This window comes from Martes martes (assembly GCF_963455335.1).
Source record: "Martes martes genome assembly, contig: scaffold_302, whole genome shotgun sequence".
Classification (NCBI taxonomy): Eukaryota; Metazoa; Chordata; class Mammalia; order Carnivora; family Mustelidae; genus Martes; species Martes martes.
In genome coordinates this window covers 17649-41438 of record NW_027666459.1, presented here as the reverse complement: position 1 = coordinate 41438, position 23790 = coordinate 17649, and the positions used below count along the sequence as shown (strand labels likewise).

The 23790-nt window shown below is 37.5% G+C and overlaps 1 protein-coding gene across 1 annotated transcript in view; it reads right to left on the bottom strand.

Moving 5' to 3' along the window:
- The window catches only part of KNL1 (kinetochore scaffold 1), a 43510-nt gene that overhangs the window by 3362 nt on the left and 16358 nt on the right, over nt 1–23790 (bottom strand). Inside the window, exons 9-19 of the mRNA XM_080831563.1 lie at nt 15679–15794; nt 14153–14243; nt 13197–13313; nt 11465–11552; nt 7443–7520; nt 7029–7068; nt 6012–6113; nt 5436–5536; nt 1722–1790; nt 575–684; nt 208–326 (exon numbers count right to left, since the gene is read on the bottom strand). Coding sequence (XP_080687689.1) covers nt 208–326; nt 575–684; nt 1722–1790; nt 5436–5536; nt 6012–6113; nt 7029–7068; nt 7443–7520; nt 11465–11552; nt 13197–13313; nt 14153–14243; nt 15679–15794 — 1031 coding nt within the window. The remainder of the gene's footprint in view (nt 1–207; nt 327–574; nt 685–1721; nt 1791–5435; nt 5537–6011; nt 6114–7028; nt 7069–7442; nt 7521–11464; nt 11553–13196; nt 13314–14152; nt 14244–15678; nt 15795–23790) is intronic.

The window sequence follows — 23790 nt, the reverse complement described above, 5'->3', positions numbered from 1 at the left end:
GCCAATGACTGCCAGCAAATCACTAGAACATAGGAGACAGTCATGGAACAGATTCTCCCTCACAGCTCCTCGGAAAGAACCAACCCGGCTAAGTTCTTGATCTCAGGCTTCTAGCCTGCAGAACTGTGAAACAATAAACTGTGGTTGTTTAAGCCACTCAATTTGTAGTACTTTGTTATGGCAGCCCTGGGGAACTAATATACTTACTCAGTATTAGTCACATCTATGTTCATTAGGTTATAATTTGGTCCCCATCTCTTTAAAAACTCAATTTCCTCTCCAAGGAGTCTACAATGGCTCACTACCAGTGAGACTTCTTGAAGCATCTAGGAAAAATTGGGGGAAAAATTATGAAAACATTTCCATTTTTAATGGCTTTTTTAGACCAAAAAGCCTTTTTTAGGCTTTTTTAGACTCGGCCATGCTACCGCTTCCTTTAGTGGCTCTTTTTTTGAAGTTAAACAATTTAATATTTTTATAGTTTCGGGATCTAATGTTAAATACTTAACATTTCAGTTCTGTTTTTTGGGACAGATAACATAATTTTCCTTTAAAATATTTCAATCAGATTTACCTTAGGTACTTGATGCTGTGTTGTACATTTCTTCTTCCAGGATTCCTGTTCCTCAATGTACTGGAAAATAAGCTTATGAACTAAAAGGGAAGAAGGAGGAGCTTGATCCTCTGAGGAAGGAAAAAAACACATCAAAACAGGGTATTACTTATTTTCAAATATCTTATACACATAAGCTAGAAATACTTTCACACTACTAGGTATTTAAGTATCCTCTCCATTTTATTTTCAAGCACATAAATCAATGTGTATATATAGTGAACATAGACTTTTTTTTTTAAAGATTTTATTTATTTATTTGACAGAGAGAGAGATCACAAGCAGGCAGAGAGGCAGGCAGAGAGAGAGGGGGAAGCAGGCTTCCCCCTGAGCAGAGAGCCCGATGCGGGGCTCGAGCCCAGGACCCTGAGATCATGATCTGAGCCGAAGGCAGAGGCTTAACCCACTGAGCCACCCAGGAGCCCTAGACTTTTTTTTTTTTAAGATTTTATTTATTTGACAGAGAGAGCACAAGCAGGGGATTGGAAGAAGGAGAAGCAGACTCTCCACTGAGCAAGGAGCCTGATGTAGGACTCGATCCCAGGACCCTGGGATCATGACCTGAGCCAAAGGCAGATGCTTAACCAACTGAGCCACCCAGGTGCCCCATAGACATTCTTATAAAAACTCAAGCCTTTATCATATACGGAATAGAACTTGCTTAAAACCATAGGTTTAAATATAACGCAAATGAGTTTAAATCCTGCCTCTCCTTACAACCTGAGGGATCCTAAACACGCTTACTTCTTTTGAGCTATAGTTGCCTAATTTATAAAACAAGGAATACTTACTTCAAAGTGTTGATATAAGTAACACAAATGCTTGATATAGTGTAAGCACTCAGAATGGTAATTTTTGAATTATGGAAATAGTCATCATTAATCATTGCTTAAAATCTAGTAATATTAAAAAAAAGTTTCTTTAAAATTCTACCCAACATTTAGAACATTATCCAAGAAATTTTATGTCTAGTACACATTTCTAAGGACAAATTATTATTATTATTATTATTGTTTATATTTACTTTGTATATGAAAGAGTTCTCAAGGAGCAAATTATATTTGTAAATATTCAACACATTTTTAGTGGATGAGTTGTTTGAACTTACCATCCAACAGAGATTGAAAATTCAGGTCAACAATCTTCCTATAAGCCTTGTCCAGGAAAGGGAGACCAACTAGGAAGAACCAGAATAAGAGTAGTACTGTTTGTTTGTTTGTTTACTAATTTACTTATTTGAGAGAGAGAGTATACACCTATACAAGCCAGGCAGGGGTAGGGGGGAAGGAGGAGTAGAGGGAGGGAGGGACAAGTAGAGGCCATGCTGAGTGCAGAGCCCCACACAGGGCTGTATCTCATGACCTGAGCTGAAATCGAATGGAATGCTTAACTGACTGAGCCACCCAGACACCCCATTATTTATTTTCTGATTTTAAGCCACATACAACTCAGTACTTTAGAATCCTACTCTTTCTGGGTAGCAGGTTTTTTTTTATATAGGCAGTTAAAGATGTGTCTTTTTTTTTTTTTTAAAGATTTTATTTAAGAATGAGAGCGTGTGCACGCATGAGTAGGGTTAAGGGGAAAAGAGAGGAGAACCAGGCTCTCCACTGAGCAAGGAGCCCAATGAAGGACTCAATCCCAGGACCCTGGGATCATGACCTGAGCCAAAGGCAGATGCCTAACCAACTAGGCCACCCAGGTTCTCCTAAAGGTGTATTCTTGAATCATATTATTCTTTGGTAAGAATAATGGTAAAAGCTCCCCTGAGGCTGCTGAACTACATTTACTGGCAAGTCTTTGAAGGAAATTTAAGGTGTAGTACATTTATTGTAAATTTAGCAAGGCCTCCTCCTTGACTCCTAACTTCTGTGCAAAGATACTATTTTCAGGCACCATATAAAAAAATGACTATGATCTCTTCATACTGACTATCTTTTTACAAATACAGTGAAAATGATTTATTCTTTTAGCATTGGGGTAATGAGTAGCCAGGAGAGCTTTCCTCCTCCAAATTCTAGAGTTATCTCCTGTCTCTCAAATTTGGATTCTTTTGACTTTGTTGAATATTTTCTATGTGTTAGGCACTGGGGATATGATAATGAGACAAACAGACAATCAATTTATATTCTCAAAAAGCTTATACCTCAGGGGGATACACAGATAATTACACTAAAAAACACCAAAAACTACAATCAGTGATAAGCACTATTAAGGAAAACCACAGGAAGCTATGAGAATATGTATAATAAGAGGGCAAATAGTAGAGGGAGTGGGTAAAAGGAGAGTCAAGGAAAACTTTCCTGCAGAAGTGGTAACTGAGTTGAGCTCTTAAGGATTATTAACAGAAATTTATTTAGTGAAAAGGGAGTACTATGGTCTGAATGTTTGTGTCCCCCATCATATTTTATATATTGAAATCTTAATTCTCCCTGTGATAGTATTAGGAGATGGACATTTGGAAGGCATTTATTAGGTCATGAGGGCAGAGCCCTCATGAATGAGATTAATGCTGTAATAACTGAGACCCTAAACAGCTTGGTCTTCCAGTATGTAAGGATACAATGAGAAGTCTGCAACCCGGAAGAGGACTCTCACCTGACCATGCTGACACCCTGATCTTGGACTTCCAGCTTCCAGAAATATAAGAAATAAATTTCAGTTGTTCAATAACTACCCAGTTGATGGCATTTTTGTTATAGCAGTTCAAATGGACAAAGATAAGTGAAAGGGCATCCAGGCATAAAAAACATCATCATGAAGGTCCTGGGGTAGGATGGAACATGGCTAAGCATGAAGAGATCAGGATCTTATAAAGAAATGAAAGAGGAGCACCTGGTTGGCTCAGTAGAACGAGCATGCAATTCTTAACCTCAGGGTCATAAGTTAAGGCCCCACATTGGGTGTAGAGTCTACTTAGAAAAAAAAAAAAAAGGAAATAAAAAGGAAATGAAAGAAATCGATGTGCCAAAGTACAGAGAAGAGTTTAATGAGGCAGGAAAAGGAGGAAAAATTTAATTCATGTAAGACATTATAGGCCATAACAAATATTTTGATCATTAGTCTAAGAATATTAGGTGCATGATCAGCAATCACCATGATCACCAAAGCTACAGGAAGGAAGATGAACTGGAGAGGAAAAGGAGAGGATTCAGAAAGGCCAGCTGGAATGTTATTATAGCCATTTGGTTAGAGATGACTATTGACAGGAAACAAAGAAATGTGGGTCAATATTAAGAAATTAAAATCACTAATTAGATATGTCCGATAAGGGATAGAGAGATACAGAGGGATTCCTAAGTTTTTTGTTTATTTATTTATTTATTTATTTTTAAAGTAGGCTCCACGTCCAATGTTGGGCTTGAACTCATGACCCTGAGATCAAAAGTTGCATGCTCTACTGAGTCAGGCAGATACCTCTAATTCCTAAGTTTAATTTTGGACCTGGACTGAAGTTGATGGTATTATTATTATTATTATTAAGATTTTATTATTATTATTATTAGTAGTAGTAGTAGCAGTTTATTAGTTTATTATTTTTAATTACTAATAAATTACTAATAATTTAAAATTATTTTTAATTTTTATTATATATTATTTTGAAAGATTTTATAGATTTATATACTTGGGAAAGAGAGAGCATGAGTAGGGAAGGAGCAGAATGAGAGGGACAAGCAGACTCTGTGTTGAACACAGAGCCTGATCCCAGGACCCTGAGATCATGACCTGAGCTGAAACCAAGAGTCGGACGCTCAACTGAGCTACCCAAGTGCCCCAATGGTATTCTTTGAGAAAAGGAACTTTTAAGGAGCATCATGTGTGGAGGCTGGGAGACTGTGAAGTTTGGTTGGCCATGTTGAAACTGTTTCAGAGAAAAGACCAAAAGACACTGACAGGAGACTCTCAACAAAATAGCTAGAACTCTGTCCAGGCACCATAAAGTGATTCTACCTACTTTGATAAGCCTACCAAACACAGAACTTCCAATTAACTTTTTAGGTTAACTTAAGTACAAAAAAATGTTAAGAGTCACCAACCATTAGAGTAAATCCTCTATCACAAGCACAGATGGAGAAAAGGAACTCAGAAAAACAGATGCAAATAGTATGCTGACCCATTATTTGGATATGTAAAATTTCTATCATCTAATGTAATCCAACGAAGGTCAACTTTCACTAGCTGAATTTTTTTTTAAATTTTTTTATTTTTTAATTTTAATAAACATATAATGTATTTTTATCCCCAGGGGTACAGGTCTGTGAATCGCTAGGTTTACACATTTCACAGCACTCATCATAGCCCATACCCTCCCCAATGTCCATTTCCCCCCACCACCCTCTCCCATCCCCCATCCCCCCCGCAACCCTCAGTCTGTTTCTTGAGATTGAGTCTTTTATGGTTTGTCTCCCTCCCAATCCCATCTTTTCATTTTTTCTTTTCCTACCTCTCCCCAACCGCCCCCCCGCCTTGCATCTCCACTTCCTCATATCAAAGAGATCATATGATAGTTGTCTTTCTCCGATTGACTTATTTCGCTAAGCATGATACCCTCTAGTTTCATCCACGTCGTCGCAAATGGCAAGATTTCATGTCTTTTGATGGCTGCATAGTATTCCATTGTGTATCACTAGCTGAATTTTTATTTTATTCCTTATTTAACAAAATTCTATTATCAGAAATTAAAGTGATCACCTTTTCTAAGATTTTCAGCAGTACTTTCATTATGTCAATAGTTATTATTGTATTAAAATAAAGATTGGACTCTTTAGTGAGTTTGCTATACATTTTCATGCAGAGGAATTACCTTACTTTTGCTACTCACCTACTGTCTCTCCAAAGGTGATGGTAAGTTCTATTGTGTCATAAAGAAAGGTGAATACAGCTTGATCATCACTCCACTCAATGACTTCCCACTCAGACAAACTGGAGAGAAAGAAAGAGAGACAAAGAATTTTTTTCTGAGTTAGAAGAAGAGAGTTAACTTCTGATACCATGCTAACCGTACCAGAAATAGCTGCTGAAGTTTTTCTACTGGCTTGGGAGACAATCAATACTTTTGTTTTAAAGATTTTATTCTTGTATTTGACAGAGACACAGTGAGAGAGGGAATACAGGCAGGGGGAGTGGGAGAGGGAGAAGCAGGCTTCCCGCTGAGCAGGGAGCCTGATGCGGGGCTCCATCCCAGCACCCTGGGATCATGACCTGAGCCGAAGGCAGAGGCTTAACCCACTGAGCCACTATACTTGATGTTGGGTACATGACTCTTTTTTAGAGTGTATAGTATTATAAGTTAAAATAGCGATACATATAACAAACACATGTCAACTGCTGTAATAGATTTAGACAATTACGAAGGCACAGGATAAAACACAAACTAATGACACCTACTTTTCCTTACCTCAACTGATCCAGTAGCTCTTCAGTTCTATCTGTTTGTTTTTGTACAAAGTCCATTTGAGCAAGGGTCTGTTCTTTCTGTGCTTCCAGTTCTAAAAGATTTCTGCAAATCAAAGCAGGTATTCAGAGTGAGATAAAGCTGTTGTCACAATTTAGATTCCATTAAAATAAAGGTTTATTTTAGTCAAAAAGTCAAAAAGTCACATGCTAGACAGCTCCCCACTGAAGTGAATGGCATCCATTTTTGTTTTCTTAGGCTTCTTTCATCCTTCCTTCCTTCCTCTCTTTCTTTCTTTGATAAGCATTAATCTAGAAATGTGGGTCTAATTAGGAAAGGCTTAAATCAATGGTTCTCAAAATTAGGATCCATGAAGGCATCCTTGAAGGTTTGCATATTCTTTAATATTATTAAAATTTACTCTTTGTTTTGATGATAAAATATAACCATGATGTAGGTCATAAGAATGCCCACCTTAAAACTGAGACATGCCATAATTTTGATGCCTGTGTTTGGCTTTTTTAGTTTATTAGAGCTAAAGAGAACTTATACCTCGTTAGTCATTTTGCTAGTATTAATTTTAGCCAAACATTATCAACTGTCAAATTAATGTTGTCAGTTGGAATTTTATTAGTTTGTCATTATTTATATTTGGTTCATTTCAGTCTTATAGTTAAATGAGATCCATAACAATAAGAAAAATACACCTCATTTTATACTTATAATTAAGTATATTATAAAAGTAAAATATAAAAACAGCTTAATGCTAGGTTAATTTTCTTTGAAAGGATCCTGATATTATTCAAGCTTGAGAAGTACTACCTTGGATTAACACCCTATAAACAGTAAGTGCTTAGAAAATGTTGTCAACTAAGATGGGTCAGGTTTAAGGTGGAGCAAAAGCCCTGAGTCAGTCTTAAGTCAATACTCATGTGCCTCATCTCCTCAGTTTTTGGAGGCAGAAGTCATTCAGTCATGTAAAGTTTAGCTTATTTTCTAACATTCCAAATGAAGGCTGACCTTTGAAGCTCTTCTTCTTCAGTTTTCAGCTGTTCTAGTTCTTTGGAAAGAAAACAAAACAAATTTATCAGAATGGACACATTAAAATGTTGCTACATAAATCATCTGTTCTACTGAAAATTCTGTATCATTTAATCTCACCTAAATAAAGAATAGATTGTTTTTTCCCCATTTATATCCTTAATTAATTCAGTTACCTTTCTTTTTTTTTTTTAAGCTTTTATGTATTTATTTATTTGAGAAAGAGAAAGAAAGAAAAAAGAGGAGGAGCAGAGGGAGAGAGACAAGCAAACTCCACACTGAGTGCAGAGCCTGATGCAGGGCTTGATCTTATGCCCGTGAGATTAAGACTTGAGCCAAAATCAAGAATTGGGTGCTCAAACAACTGAGCTACCCAGGCACCTCTTCAGTTACCTTTCTCTGCAGCTTTCATGTCAGAATCCCATTCTTCCATAGGACTGTCTTTCTCTTCATCCTCCAAATTCTTAGTTTCTAAGTAGGCAATGTGCATTAGAATACCTCAGTCAAAAATAACCAGAGATGAGAAAAAAAGATGGTCCCAAAATGAAGAGTTAACAATATTTTACAAGCACTCATCATTCCCCATCTTCCTCACCAATAAAGCACTGAGCTATAATTATAATTTCATACAAAGACTTGCTTCTAGTGGCAGACAAGTGAACTTCAAGCCGTACAGCAATGATCTCCCAAACAGCAACTTCTCAGGGGCCATTTTGAGGTGGAAATTGTTTAAATATAATTTGCATACATCAAAGTTATTCTTAGGCAATCCCATGGACAAGAAGCAGGAACACATATACAAGCAGATACACATATACAAATGCATGCATGCACATTTTAAGATTTTAATTTGCTTTTGAAACCTTAAAACCTCATCCTTAAAATCCCTTTCTCTTCCCAGATCCAAACCGAGTTTAGATTTTTATATCAAAAACAAAACTTCTTTTTAAAGATTTTATTTATTTATTTGACTGAGAGAGTGTGTGTGTGCACAACCAGGGGGAACAGCAGAGGGAGAGGGAGAAGCAGGAACCCAATGTGGGGCTCGATCCCAGGACCCTGGAATCATGACCTGAGTTAAAGGCAGCTACTTAACTGACTAAGCCACCCAGGCACTCCTGTTCTTTTTAATTCTTCCCTTTTTTTTTTTTTTAAAGATTTTATTTATTGGGGTGCCTGGATGGCTCAGTCATTGTGCATCTGCCTCTCTCTCTGACAAAGAAAGAAATAAAAAAAAAAAAGATTTTATTTACTTATTTGTCAGAGACACAGAGAGAGAGAGAGAGAGAAAGAACACAAGCAGGGGAGCAGCAGGTAGAGGGAGAAGCAGGCTCCCACTGAGCAAGGAGCCCAATGTGGGACTCAGTCCCAGGACCTTGGGATCACGACCTGAGCTGAAGGCAGATGCTTAACCAACTGAGCCACCCAGGCATTCCTGTTCTTTTTAATTCTTAAAAATATTTTATGTTTTCTCTTTAGTTCTTTATATAAATTTATTTTATAAGTCAAAACTCCTTAAGAGACCCTCCATGGCCAGACCCCTAAAGCTGACATCTCCAGCTTTAGCTCAGATCATGTTCTCTCTTATGCTCTTTCTATTCTAGCCACACTGGCCTTATTTCAGACCTTGTACTTGGTATATTCTTTCCCATAAGAGCTTCTGCATGTGTATTCGTATTCAATAGTCTACTCTCCCCCCCTCACTTTAACTCTTCCTTAGTCTTCAGCTCTTAGCTTAAATGCCACCTCCTCAGAGGGGAACTGGTCTTGACCTGACTAGGTTAGATTTCTATTTCAGGACCTTAGAAGTACCACGTAACCCCTCTTTTGTAACCACTTACCATGTAACCACTTACCATAAAACTATTCAATTCTTTTTTTTTTTTTTAAGATATATTTGCGAGAGAGAGAAAGCGTAAGTGGGGGTTGGGAGAGAGGCAGAGGGAGAAGGAGACTTCCTGCTGAGCAGGGAGCCTGAGGTGGGTCTCCATTCCAGGACGGGACCAGATCGTGACTTGAGCTGAAGGCAGATGCTTAACGAACAGAGCCACCCAGGCACCCCCTATGTGTTTAATTCTTATATTCTTTTCTAGATGAGAAGCTCCACAAGGCCATAAAAGTTTTTGGTTTTTTTTTTAAAGATTTATTTATTTATTAGAGATAGAGTGCAAGTGAGTGAGCATGTGCATAAGCAGGAGATGGGGGAAGAGGAAGAAATCTAAGCAGACTACATGCTGAGCTGGAGCCCATTGTGGGGTGCTCGATCTCACAACACGGAGATCATGACCTGACTTTAAACCAAGAGTAGATTGCTTAACCAACTGTACCACTCAGGGACTCCAAAGTTTTTGTTTTTTTATCACCATAGTATTCTTAGCACTGAGCACTGTACATGGCACAAAGTAGGTACTCAGTGTACTTGCACAAGGAATAATGAAGGAATGAGAAAGAAATAGAGAGCTATTTGTTAGTAGGTCCTAGGGAGGGAAGTGTGGTTTTTGGTATTTTAAAGATAAAAGAGAGGTGAATATATCCTTTAGAGAGGAGGCAGGGACTATATAAGAGATAAGGAAACATCAGTGATATGAAATTCCTAAGAAGAGGGGATGGAACTCAAAGTTTAGGTGGAAAGATTGGTCTCAGGGAAAAGAAGGATGGATGAAAGAATGAATATAGATATATAAAAGTTTGTATGACAATAGGAAGTTTAGAAGTTGTAGCCTAATAGCTTCTATTTTTTTGTCTGTGAAGTAGAGAGAAAGGTAATGAACAAAGGGGTAGGGCAGTCAAGATTATGGAATTCGTATTATCAATGCAATGCAGTTATACTCAAAACAAAGCATAGTGTTAAGAACTCTGAGGGATATGGACAAAAATAAAAGCTGATTCTTCCATGGAGCTTACAATTTAGTTAGGAAGATAAACTACACAAAAGAAAGTGTAATTACAAGTAGATGTATGGCTACTATAAGAAGGACTAACAAAATAGCTATAGGAGCTCAAGAGAGATGATGACTACCTCCTTTAGTAGAAAACAGAAGAATGTACTAGCAAAGACAGTGGCACTACGGCATAAAGATGACAAGATTTGGTTGGAATTTGGGATGCATAATAAAAACTAAAAGTAAATCATCTAAGAAAGGAAGATCTATAAAGGACTGGAGAAAAAAAATGGGGAATGTTAAATGTCAAGGTCTGGTGTTTGGACTTTGTTATAAATGGAAAGATAAGTTTTTCAATGAAATAATGAAAATTGTTCTTCATAATTATTTAATCTGGCAGCAATGCACAGGTTGGACTGGAAGGAGATAGAATGAAGTAAGAGTGTAGATAGATTAGTTAGAAAACTTGAAATAGCACATCAGAATTAATGATAGCCTTAATGGGAATGGGAAAGAATACAAGAGATGCTGAAGAAGTAGATATGACAGGACTTGATAAGAGAAACTCAAAGACAAAGAAAGTTTTTAGCTTTTTACAGTTTATAACAATAGCAATGCCTTTAATATAGATAAGAAACATCATATGAGAGCAAGTTTTCAGGCTTTATTTTAGAAATAAAATTCCATTTTATTCACACAGAGTTTAAGGTACCTAAAAATATTTTTGCATAGAGTTCAGCAGGAAGCTAGAAAGGTTAAGTTTGGAACTCAAGAGAGAGGCTAACGATGCCTTAGCTCAGAATAATTATAAGCTACTGAAAGTCAAAATCTGTGTTTACAATATCTTTTTTTCTGATGCTAAGCACAGTATCAGGTGAATTAAACTGAATCTGGGAATCATTTATACAAATATAAGTGTTAAAGCAGATGAAAGCAGTAAGGGAGAGAACATAGGAATAAGTAGATAATAAAATCTAAATGCCTACACAGGAGATTAGAGAGAGACAAACAGAAGGACTAAAAGAAATACTCAGGAAGAAAGCAAATAGTCGGGGTAGTACAATATCACGGAGGCATAGGGAGATAAAAGGTGCAGAAAGAAAATAATCAGCAGTGTCAAATGCTTAGAGGTCAAGATGGTGAAGGACCAAGAGCTTCCAAATTTGATGATTTTGAGGAATTTTGTGATCTTTGAGAAAGCAGTTTCAGGACGATAACACTAACTATGTGGAATTATGAGAGATCAAACTGAAAGGAGAGGTCATTTTCAAAGAAGACAATAAGTTCATCTATTTTAAAAAATAAGATTATGGTCTAGATTATGAAGAGCTTTCTAAAGAGATTTATTATCTTGAGCATTTCTTGTTGATTGTGTTGCAGATGACCACAGGAAAGCAGTTTTATTTTGCTCTAATTTAATGTCTCAAGTTGCTAATACAAGGCTTGACATAAGTGATACCAGCAATCTGTACTGTAGGGAAGCATTTAGACAAAATTAAATTTTCTTTTGGAAAAGTATTCAAAACACATTACCTATTTCAACCTCAGTGAGACAGTTTTCAATCTTCTTAAGTACGTTGTCCATCTCATCTATCCTTATCTGAAGTTTCTCCCTCTCATTCTAAACACACAATATTATATTGTCAAGTTAAACCTCTAAACAAAATACTTAAACATTATAAATGGTTAAACTCGCTGACATACTGCTATATCATGAACAGGCAAATCTTAAAATGAAGGTCGAAGCTTCAAGCCTGGACTTAAAATGTTTTTAAAAAGCATACGTAACAGACTACTATAAACTTATTTTTTGTACTTTCCTTTATTACAGTATTTCTATGTAATATAAGATGCTAAATACATATTACTTAAAAAAAACTTTTTGTTTTCAAAGATTTTATTTTTAAGTAATCTCTATACTCAATATGGGGCTCAAATCTGTAACTCTGAGATCAAGAGTCTCACACTCCACTGACTGAGCCAGCCAGATGCTCTCCCCAAAAAGGAATTATTTTTTATTTTTATTTAAAAAAATTTTTTAGATGGGGGAGGAGAATAATAGAGGGAGAGGGAGAAACAGAATCTTAATCCACACCCAGTATGGAGTGTGACTTGTGGTTTAATCTCACAACCCGGAGATAACTACCTGAGCTGAAATCAAGAGTCAGATACTTAAACAACTGGGCCACCCAGGTGCTCCCCAAAAAGAATTCTTTTTTTTAAAAATAGTATTTATTTGTTTGAGAGATAGAGTGTGGCAGAAGGAGAGGGAGAAGGAGGTTCCCCGCTAAGCAGGGAGCCTGACAGGCGCTTAAACCTAGAACCTCGGGATTATGACCTGAGCTGAAGGCAGACATTTAACCAAATGAGCCACCCATGTGCCCCCGAAAAAAGAATTCCTAAAAAAAAAGTTCTATGGTCAAATAACTAAACAGAATTATAGCATGTTTTGCTCCTTTTAGACTTAAAAAAAGTATTTCTGACTTTATTTTTTTTAAGATTTTATTTATTTATTTGACACAGAGAGAGAGATCTCAAGTAGGTGGAGAGGCAGGCAGAGAGAAAGGAGGAAGCAGGCTCCCCACTGAGCAGAGAGCCCGAAGCAGGGCTCGATCCCAGGACTCTGGGATCATGACCCAAGCCGAAGGCAGAGGCTTTAACCCACTGAGCCACCCAGGCGCCCCTATTTCTGACTTTAGACTTTAATATGCTACCTATTACATTTCTCCAAGGGGGAATATGGCACATAATGTTTCTCAGAATTATTTGTCAATGGAAAGAGAGTTTTTTTAATGCAGAGTACACTCATTTTGGGAAATGCGACTTTAAACGTGTGCACAAAGGGGCACTTGGCTGGCTTAGTTGGTAGAGCATGTGACTCTTGATCTTGGGGTTGTTTGAGCCCCATGTTGTGTGTAAAGAATACTTAAAAACATAAATAAACAAATAAAAATAAACATGCACAGTTGGGTCTGGACTATGAGGAAGAGAATACTACAGTATAGTCCTTGGCAATGGAAGAGCAGAATCCTATATTGTTTTATTTCAACATGTATAATAGATAACAGATTTCAGATGAGACACAGGTCCATATTAGTAAATATATTCTAGAATTACTCAAGATGCCAGATTTCCCACTTTTGACTAATTGAAACCTACCTCTTTATGAAACATGTTCCTTAGGAAACATTCTTCGTATTCTATAATCACTATAAAGTAATTTTAATACCTCTTTCTTTCTATGCTGTTAACTGTTTCAAATTACCTGAGCTGACTGTACCAGCTTGCTGTAGAGAGCTACTTTTCCTTGGTGAGTGAAGACTTTAGTCATCTTGGTAAAACGTGATTTTATTTTATTCAGGTAAATTCCAAAGGCTTTCAGCTGCAAGGGAAAATCAAACGTTAAGGTGTACTAAAACAAATGAGTTAAGAAAGACAAATGGTCTGGGAAGGCTGGTTCAGCTGCTGTGGGATATTCTGCCTATCCTAGACTGATTCCTAAGGCAGGGCACATCTCATTTGCAAACTTAGTAACATTTAGTAATTTAAAAACAGACCCAAAGATTTTAGTTTTAATTCTTGTTTTTAATTCATTTTTCATAGTACAAATTAGAAAATGACAGGCCCTAAATTAATAAAACTCTTAATATATTAGAGCAATATAAATGAGGTCCTAATCGCTTCTCGGCCTTTTGGCTAAGATCAAGTGTATAAATGAGGTCCTATTTAACCACTTAAAATAAATCTTTTCCTCATCTAAATCTAAGTGAAACAAGTAGGAGGAAATTCTAAATGAACTTTAAACATATTTCATATATTTAATTGGACATTTTGGTTTGAAAAGATTATGTATTTTTTTTTTAAAGATTTTATTTTTATTTATTTGACAGACAGATCACAAGTAGGCAGAGAGGCAGGCAGAGAGAGAGGAGGAGGCAGGCTCCCCGCTGAGCGGAGAGCCCGATGCAGGGCTTGATCCCAGGACTCTGGGATCATGACCTGAGCTGAAGGCAGAGGCTTTAACCCACTGAGCCACCCAGGCGCCCCAAGATTATGTATTTTAAAAATTCCTCATGTAATTAAATAAAAACCTCACTAGCATATTATACCTGAAAAGTTAAAGAACTTGTCACTAATTATCAAGTAACAGTTACTTATTTCACAATAAACAGGTTCAAAATATCTATACTGATTCCTATTCAGAAAATGAATTAAAAATACCTCCTCATCAGAGCAGTGTCTCATTTTTTCCCACAGGTTCCTATTTACATCAGTCAACAGTTTTTCCTGGTTCAATGCAGAAAGCTTTAATCTAAAATATAGAAAAGTTAATAATTAGCACAGGGTTCAGAAGTCAGCTTGAATGAAGCAACTCAGATTTACAGGCATGCTTAATTTAATCCTTCCCAGTCCTTTTCTACATTAAAAAAGGGGGAAATTAACTCAAGAACAGTGGTCAGCCTGATTATTTCAACACTTGTAGAACAGTTCAAGAATGTTACAAATCAGAAAAACTTCCTTACAATCTCAATCAACTTGTTCCAATATGAAAACATGCTGCTTTTAAAGAATCCTTAGGGCCTATCAATGGATAATTGTGAACTTGTAGCTATTATTTTAAGTAAAAGTTCCCAGGTCAGTTCCCAGTCTTATCTCACCTTTATACAACAGCATTTGTAAACGTAGCAAAATTATATATTAGTCTCTTATTAATGAGAAATAAATTTCTATCAGAGTTGGAATATATTATATATAAGGACATAAATATAAAATCAAATAGTAGACCACATCTAAACAGACTGTGCATTGTGTGTGAGATCTTAATTTATTCAAAATGAAATATTCTAAGACAAATTTTTAGACACTTAACTCTTTCAAACAACATGAAGAAAAAAAATTTTACTGTCCTGTTCAGTGATGAACCCTAGTACTTAGTACAGTGCCTGGCACAGCGTGGGTGTTCAATATATAGTTGTTGAATGAAAAACTAGTATCAGGCAAATCTGCAGTATTATAATCTAACAGCATCTTAACTTTTTAGTTTAAAAACTAAATAGTTATTTAAAAATCATTTTATTTCTTTTCTGTTTGTTAGGCTGGTTTAAATTTAGTTGAATAGTTCTAGATAAGTATGATATAAAATATATTTTGGGTTGCAAGTCTAATTTACCTGAGGGAATTTAGACATACCTAATCTGTAAATTAGTATGCAGGATCTATATATACCAAAGCACTGAGCAATAATCTGTGTAATATCATGTACTTTCTGACCTGCAAATCAAGGACAAATGTGATAAAACTATAAACCCAAAGATAATCTTCATTTCAGACATAATTTATAAATACCTATTATCTACTTTTGACGATGTTCTTTTGCAATCAATTCATGATATCGTAACCTTTTAACTATTTACTGAGGACACACTTTCTGCTACAAATGGCGTAAAAATATTTTATATACACTAATGCTACTGCTCATTTCTACCTACTGAGTAGGTATTATTATTCCTAATTTATGGATGTTGAAATGAAGGGTTAAATATCTTACATAAAGTTACATAGCTAGTGCTGTAGCCAGGATTGAGCTTCAATCTTTCTGCCTACAAACCTGATTCTTTTCCACATTCCATATGACACCGCCAATTAATGCCATGAACGGAAGTTTTCCTATGTCAATGCCTAATTAAAACCTTACCACACAGATTATCCACCCATCCAACAAAACACACACACAAAAACTTTCATACTCTTCAATCTTCTGCCGAAGGGCCTCACAATCTTCTCTATAAATCTGTATCTTGGGTCGGTAAACATACTGACTTAACATGAGGTCTTCTGGAGTAGGTGGTGTGTTTATAGTAAACTGGAAAAAAAAGAAAATCAGTCCCTCAAAATTGGTAGTTTGGAGACCAAACCATATTTAAGAACTGTTTCAAGTTTCAGTGGGCTTATTTTAAAGTTCTACAAAGAAAAATTTGATTACTCTATGCAATTGATACACCCAGTAACCTATTAGTTGGAATTTGAATACAAGTCTCTGACATCAAAGTCTATTTCCTACAGCTGTTTAGTGGATGTTCCACTCACATGTGTTTGAATAGTGATTTGAAAATGGCTTGTGTGGTTTTAAGAAAATCAATACCTAAAAATTCACACTTATCAGGAACCCTTTCATTAAAAGACAGAAAAAAGATACCAGTTTCCTAGATTATTCTTTTCTACTCTCATTTTCTAGTCCTGATCTTTACTTCTATCTTCTTATCTTCTATCATTGAATTCAAATTTTTCTGGCATATGTAAAATAAGGTAGTAAAAATTTGGTTATTTTAAAAAATGTTTTATAGGTCTAATCCAATGAGTTTTTAAAAAAGAATTTAAGTAATCTCTACACCCAACATGGGGTTCAAGCTTATAACCCCAAGATCAAGTTACATGCTCTTCTGACTGAGCAAGCCAGGTGCCCCAAATCCAATGACTTTTTTAACTTATTTTTTTTAATTAACATATAATGTATTATTTGTTTCAGGGGTACAAGTCTGTGAATCATCAGTCTTATACAATTCACAGTACTCGCCATAGAACATACTTTCCCCAATGTCCATCACAGCCACCCTATCCCTACCCCCCAGCAACCCTCAGTTTGTTTCCTGAGATTAAGAGTCTCTTATGGTTTGTCTCCCTCTCTGGCTTCATCCTATTTCATTCTTTCCTCTCCTCCCCCATGATCCTCAGCCTTGTTTTCAAATTCCACATATCAGCAAGATCATATGATAATTATCTTTCTCTGACTGACTTATTTGGCTTAGCATAATACCCTCTAGTTCCAACCACATCATTGCAAATAGCAAGATTTCAATTTCTTTTTTTTTTTTTAAAGATTTTATTTATTTATTTGACAGAGATCACAAGCAGGCAGAGGTAGGCAGAGAGAAAGAGGAAGGGAAGCAGGCTCCCCACTGTGCAGAGAGCCCGACGCAGGGCTCGATTCCAGGACCCCGAGATCATGACCCGAGCCGAAGGCAGAGGCTTCAACCCACTGAGCCACCCAGGCGCCCCAAGATTTCAATTTCTGATGGGTACATAATATTCCGTTGTATATATATACCATATTTTCTTCATCCATTCATCTGCTGCTGGACATCTAGGCTCTTTCCATAGTTTGGCTATTGTGGACATTGCTGCTATAAACAATGGGGTACACGTGCCTCTTTGGATCACTACATTTGTATCTTTGGGGTAAGTACCCAATAGTGCAGTTGCTGGGTCATAGGGTAGCTCTATTTTCAACTTTTTGAGGAAACTCTATACTGTTTTCCAGAGTGGCTGCACCGGCTTGCACTCCCACCAACAGTGTAGGAGGGTTCCCCTTCCTCTGCACCCTCGCCAATATCTGTTGTTTCCTGACTTGTTAATTTTAACCATTCTGACTGGTGTGAGGTGGTATCTTACTGTGGTTTTGATTTGTATTTCCCTGATGCTGAGTGGTGTTGAGCACTTTTTCATATGTCTGTTGGCCACTTGGATGTCTTCTTTGCAGAAATGTCTGTTTATGTCTTCTGCCCATTTCTTTTTTTTTTTTTTAAGATTTTACTTATTTATTTGACAGACAGAGATCACAAGTAGGCAGAGAGGCAAGCAGAGAGAGAGGAGGAAGCAGGCTCCCCGCTGAGCAGAGAGCCGGATGATTAGGGGCTTGATCCCAGGACCCTGAGATCATGACCTGAGCCAAAGGCAGAGGCTTTAACCCACTGAGCCACCCAGGTGTCCCCTGCCCATTTCTTGATGGTATTTTTTCCTTTTTGGGTGTTGAGTTTGATAAGTTCTTTATAGATTTTGGATACTGGCCCTTTATCTGATATGTCATAATCCAATGACTTTTTGATGTCCTTTATGCAGTACTGGAAATCCAAGTCAATTCCTTACATCATATGACATATAAAAGCCGAAACAAACAAAATCCCACAACTGCCCATTATTCATAGGCAGTATGGTACAGAATAAGTAATTCTACCACTTTAAGATTTGGTCTCTTCATTTATAAATTGGGCACTCTTAAGAGTATAGTAAAAGGTTTTGTTTGTTTTTTGAAGGTTACTCAAGCCTAGGGCCTCATAAAAGAATCTAATAAATGTTAGTTTTTTCTCACTCTCTACTTTTATTTGATAAATTAAAAGGATGTAACTGAACGAAGTTTTAATCTCCTTCCTCTATCTCTAACACATCTTCTAGCAGATGTGCTAAGAAAGTATAAAAAAGTGCTAAAAGCAATTATAATTGAAGTTGACTCTCTTTCTTAAAAGCATTTTTAAGGCTAGATTTATAAATAAAAATCAAAGCTCTACATACTGGCTCAAAAAGTAAAGGCAACACTAGAACCCAGACTGTGCTTTTTAAACACGGTTTTCTCACTCAAAGAAATCAGGCATCCTTGGGAAAATGGCTAAATGCTTTCATATAGGAGCCAGATGATTGACCAAGAAATATTTCTTTTTATAGAAGTATCTGGACAATAAATGGTAGCATTAGTTTACAACTACTACTTTACAACTCCTAATGAATTACTAGATCTAGATAATGATTTAATGGGTGCCTATGCATCATAACCAGACATTATTTCCTGATGGAAGTACGACTATAAGGTGAACTTGGAAAAAAAAAAAAGTGAATCTGATAAAGCCTCTGCCAACTTACAAATATAGGAGACAGAGAACAGGTTAAAAAAACATTTGAGTGTGCACAATTGGTAAAATGCACACTCTGGTAAACCCCACAGAAAAAACCTGGTTTCTTCATCAAAAAGAAAAAAAAGGAGAGAGAAATGAAAGGGGACAATACTATTTAGAAGATTATTAAGAGATACCTACTAATTATAATATTTCAACCTCATTTAGTAAACTCAATGTAGTAAACGGGAAAATAATGCTTAAGACAACCAGGGAGAGGGTACCTGGATGGCTCAGTCAGTTAGTGTCCAACTCTTACTTTCAGCTCAGGTAATGATCTTGGGGTTGTAAGATTGAGCCCCAAGTGAAACTCTGTGCTGGCCGTGGAGCCTGCTTAAGATACTCTGTCTCCCTTGGGGTGCCTGGGTGGTGCAGACAGGTAAGCATCCGACACTTGGTTTCGGCTCAGGTCGCGGCTCAGATTGTGAACTCAGGGTCATGACATGGGGCCTGCATTAGGCTCTGCTTGGAGCCTGCTTAACTCTCCCCTTCAGTCCCCCCCATCCCTGCTCACATACTCTCTCTTTAAAAATAAAATGAAAAGGGGCGCCTGGGTGGCTCAGTGGTTAAGCCGCTGCCTTCGGCTCAGGTCATGATCTCAGGGTCCTGGGATAGAGTCCGGCATCGGGCTCTCTCCTCAGCAGGGAGCCTGCTTCCTCCTCTCTCTCTGCCTGCCTCTCTGCCTACTTGTGATCTCTGTCAAATAAATAAATAAAATCTTTAAAAAAAATAAAATAAAATGAAAAGACAATCAGGGAAATATAAATACTGACTGAATAGTCATTTTAAGGTACGATTATTATATATGTATTTTATTTTTAAAACGAGTCCTCATCTTTTTAGGAATACATACTGAAATATGTTAAATTGATGATGTCTGGGATTTGTTTCAAAATAACAGAGGTGGGGAGTAGGGATATGTAGAGATAAAACAATAGTTGATAATTTTTGAGTTGAAAAAGGGTAGGTTTCCTCCTGGACCTCCATAACCACCAGTGAAACACAGGACCACACTCCCAGAGATTCATCAGGAATGCAAGTGTCAATGGATATCAGGCTAATGCACCGTGGGTACATATTGGCTGCATCCGCCTATGCTGTATGCAATAGCTAGGTTAATTTGCTGCATCTTGAGCCCAGGATCATGTACAAAAGCCACCCTCCTCCCTTCATTTATCTATTTTGATTACGTACCCAATTTATGCACAATCAACCCTTGGGTATTTCAGGCCTGGCAGGGTTACCTGCAGTTCTTCAACCTCACTGAGAAGGGAAAGGATGTTATTTTGGTACTTCTGCCTGAGGCACTCCAAGGGCATGCTGAGGGTTGTGGGGCACTACAATAGCACTATTTGCTGGTGATACCTGCTGAGTTTCTGTAACTGCAAACACATATGAGTGCTGTACATGTGTCTATAAGGGGTAGCACACAATTCCCCACTTGCCTCAAGAATACTCTCCCCAGGAGTACCTGGTTGGCTCAGCTGGTAAAACATGAGACTTTTTTTTTTAAAATGTAATCTCTACACTCAACATCAGGATCGAATTCATGACCCCAAGATCCAGGGTTGGATGTTCTACCAACTAGCCAGCCAGGCACCCCAAGCATGTGACTCTTGATCTCAGGATCATGAGTTCATGCCCCACACTGGGTATAGAGCTTACTTTAAAAAAAAAAAAAAAAAAAAAGAATAAAAAGAACATTCTCCCCAGTTCCATCCTAAAAGAGACTCACAGTTACCCAAGTCCTATATCAGATGCTCCTAGTTATAAACTTCATTTTCCATGGCTCATATATAGTCTATCTCTTTGTCCTTTCCCTACTTTAGGATTTTTAAATTTCTTTTCTGGGATAGCATAAATTCTCTACCTTGATGGGTTTGTTCCCAGATCTATTTCCTTAACACTGACCTTCCTGACCTCTGCAAGGCCTGAGAGGGAACGGGAAGATTCAGTTAGCTCCTGAGGTATTCTCTCCCTCTTTACCCTGTCACCATCCTCTTTGCTCCTATCTTTCCCCTCTGTTTTCTCCCAGTCCCCTGGTACTTTTTCTGCTTTTCCTAAGGATGCAGCCTCTGGATCCATACCTAGACAGCTTTCTACTTTCCATCTACAGCTAAAGCAAGAGGATGCTAACGAGAAGGGTAGAATAATGAGGTTGGGGACCCAAAAGATGTGTGTTCATTTTTCCATTTCCATCTTTGATTTATACTTCATGTTTATTTGTTTTTATTTATGTATTTATGTATTTATTTAAATTATTTTATTTATTTGAGAGAGAGAGGAAGAAATTGAGCACAAGCCGGGGGGAAAAGCAGATGGAGAGGGACAAGCAGACTCCCCACTGAGTGGGGAGCATGACACAGAGCTCGATCCTCAGATCCTAAGATCATGACCTAAGCAGAAATCAGATGCTTAACCAACTCACTCATCTAGGCACCCCTATACTTCACATTTATTTATTTTTTTAAGAAGATTTTATTCATTTATTTGACAGACAGAGATCACAAGTAGGCAGAGAGGCAGGCAGAGAGAGAGAGGGTGAAGCAGGCTCCCCGCTGAGCAGACAGTCCAATGCGGGGTTTGATCCCAGGACCCCAGGATCATGACCTGAGCTGAAGGCAGAAGCTTTAACCCACTGAGCCACCTGGGTGACCCTATACTTCACATTTAGATATACAATACTGGAATTGATTTTTTTTTAAGTAGCTGTCTCTTAAAAGTTTTATTTATTTATTTACTTATGAGAGAGAGAGAGAGAGCGCGCGCGCGCGCACGAGTGCACAAACAGGGGGAGTGGGAGAGGGAGAAGCAGACTCTCTGTTGAGCAGGGAGCACAATGCAGAGCTAGACCCCAGGACCCCGGGATCATGACCTGAGCCAAAATCACATGCTTAATGACCGAGCCACCCAGGCACCTCTAAATAGTTTTAATTTTTTTTTTAAGATTTTATTTATTTATTTGACAGAGAGAAACAGCGAGAGAGGGAATATAAGCAGGGGGAGTGGGAGAGGGAGAAGCAGGATTCCTGCTGAGCAGGAAGCCCCATGCGGGGCTAGATCCCAGGACCCTGGGATTATGACCTGAGCCAAAGGCAGGCACTTAACAACTGAGTCACCCAGGCTCTTAACAGCTTTATTGAAATTTAGTTCAGACATCATAATTCATCCATGTAAGTATACAATTAGATAATTTTAAAAATTATATTCACAGGGTTATGCAACCATCAACAATCTAATTTTGAGCATTTTCATCCCCCTATAAAAAAGTCTGTACCTGGGGCACCTGGGTGGCTCAGTGGGTTTTTTTTTTGATTACAGCCATTATAGTGGGTGTGCAGTAGTAACTCATTGTCATTTTATTTATATATTTATTTTGAAAGATTTATTTATTTATTTTAGAGTGAGAGAAACAGAGAGAGTGCATGTGAGCGGGGGAGGGGCAAAGGGAGAAAACTGAAAGAATCTCAAGCAGACTCCCGGCTGAGCATGGAGCCTGACTTGGTGCTCTGCCTAGGGCTCAATCTCAGGATCCTGAGATTATGACCTAACCCAAAACCAAGAGTCAGATGCTCAACTGACTGAGCCTCCCAGGAACCCCACATTGTCGTTTTAACTTGCATTTCCTTAATGACTAATGATGCCGAAAACGTTTTTCCATACTTATTGTCATTTGTATGTGTTCTTCAGAGAAATGTTCATTCAGATCCTTTGACTATTTTTAAAATTGGGTTGTCTTTTTATTACTGAGTTGAAAAGTTCTTGATATATTCTGGTACAAGTCCTTTATAAAATGTATGATTTGCCAATGCTTCTTCCCATTCTGTTGGTTGTCTTTTCACTCTCTTGATGGTATATCATTTGTACCACAGAAGTATTTTGTTTGTTTTTCTTTAGAGAGAGAGAGAGAGACAGCAGGAGCAAATGGAGGAGATGGGTAGAGAAACTTAAGCAGGCTCCATGCCCAGGGCAAACCTGACATGAGGCTTGATCTCATAACCCTGAAAGATCATGAAGTCAAGAGTCAGATGTCCAACTGACTAATCCACCCAGGTACCCCCGTGTAACACAGAAGTTTCTAACTTTGATGAAGACCAATTTTTGTCACTTGTGTTTTTGGTGTTATATAGACTTGATTTTTGTGTACAGTGTGAACTATGGGACAAAGCTCATTTTTTCCTATGGATATCCAACTGATGCAACATCATTTACGGAAAAGACCACTTTCTGCAGTGGCATCTTTATCATAAACCAAATGTCCATATTTGTGTGGGTCCATCTGTCCTTCCTTCCTTCCTTCCTTCCTCCCTTGTTTATTTTCTCCCTCTTCCCTCCCCTTTTCATTTCCTTTAATTTTTTTTTATAGTAAGCTCTATGCCTCATGTGGGGCTTAAACTCACAACCCTGAGACCAAGAGTCACATGCTCTACTGACTGAACCAGCCAGGTGCCGTTGTGTAGGTCCATTCTTTAAAAGTTAGCTAGAACTCATTTGGATCTAGTGATTATTTTAAGGTAAATTATAAAATAAAAATTTCAATGATAATAAAAGTTTTCCAGTTTTTAGGTTAATTTTGGTAATTTATATTTTGCTAAAAAATCATCTAGGTCTTAAAATTTGTTGTCAGAGTTGATGGATTAAAAAAATTATTTTAGGGGTGCCTGGGTGGCTCAGCGGGTTAAAGCCTCTGCCTTCGCTCTGGTTGTGATCCCAGTGTCCTCGGATCGAGCCCTGCATCGGGCTCTCTGCTCTATGTTGAGCCTGCTACCTCCTCTCTCTCTGCCTGCCTCTCTGCCTAGTTGTGATTTCTGTCTGTCAAAAAGTATTTAAAAAAATATTATTTTACTCTCTGGACATGTATTCTTTCCTAACCATCTATATTTTAGCCTTCTCTGTTTTCTTAATTATGCTCTTTAAGGGTTTTCTTATTTTATTGTCTTTTCAAAGTGCCAGTTTTTGGATTTGCTGTTCTTTCCACTAATTTTTGTTTCCTGTTTCATTAGCTTTACCATTTATTTGTATTAATTCTGCCTTCTTGTTTTTTTTTTTTTTTAAGATTTTATTTCTTTATTTGACAGAGAGAGAGAGAGCTCACAAGTAGGCAAAGAGGCAGGCAGAGAGAGGGGGGGAAGCAGG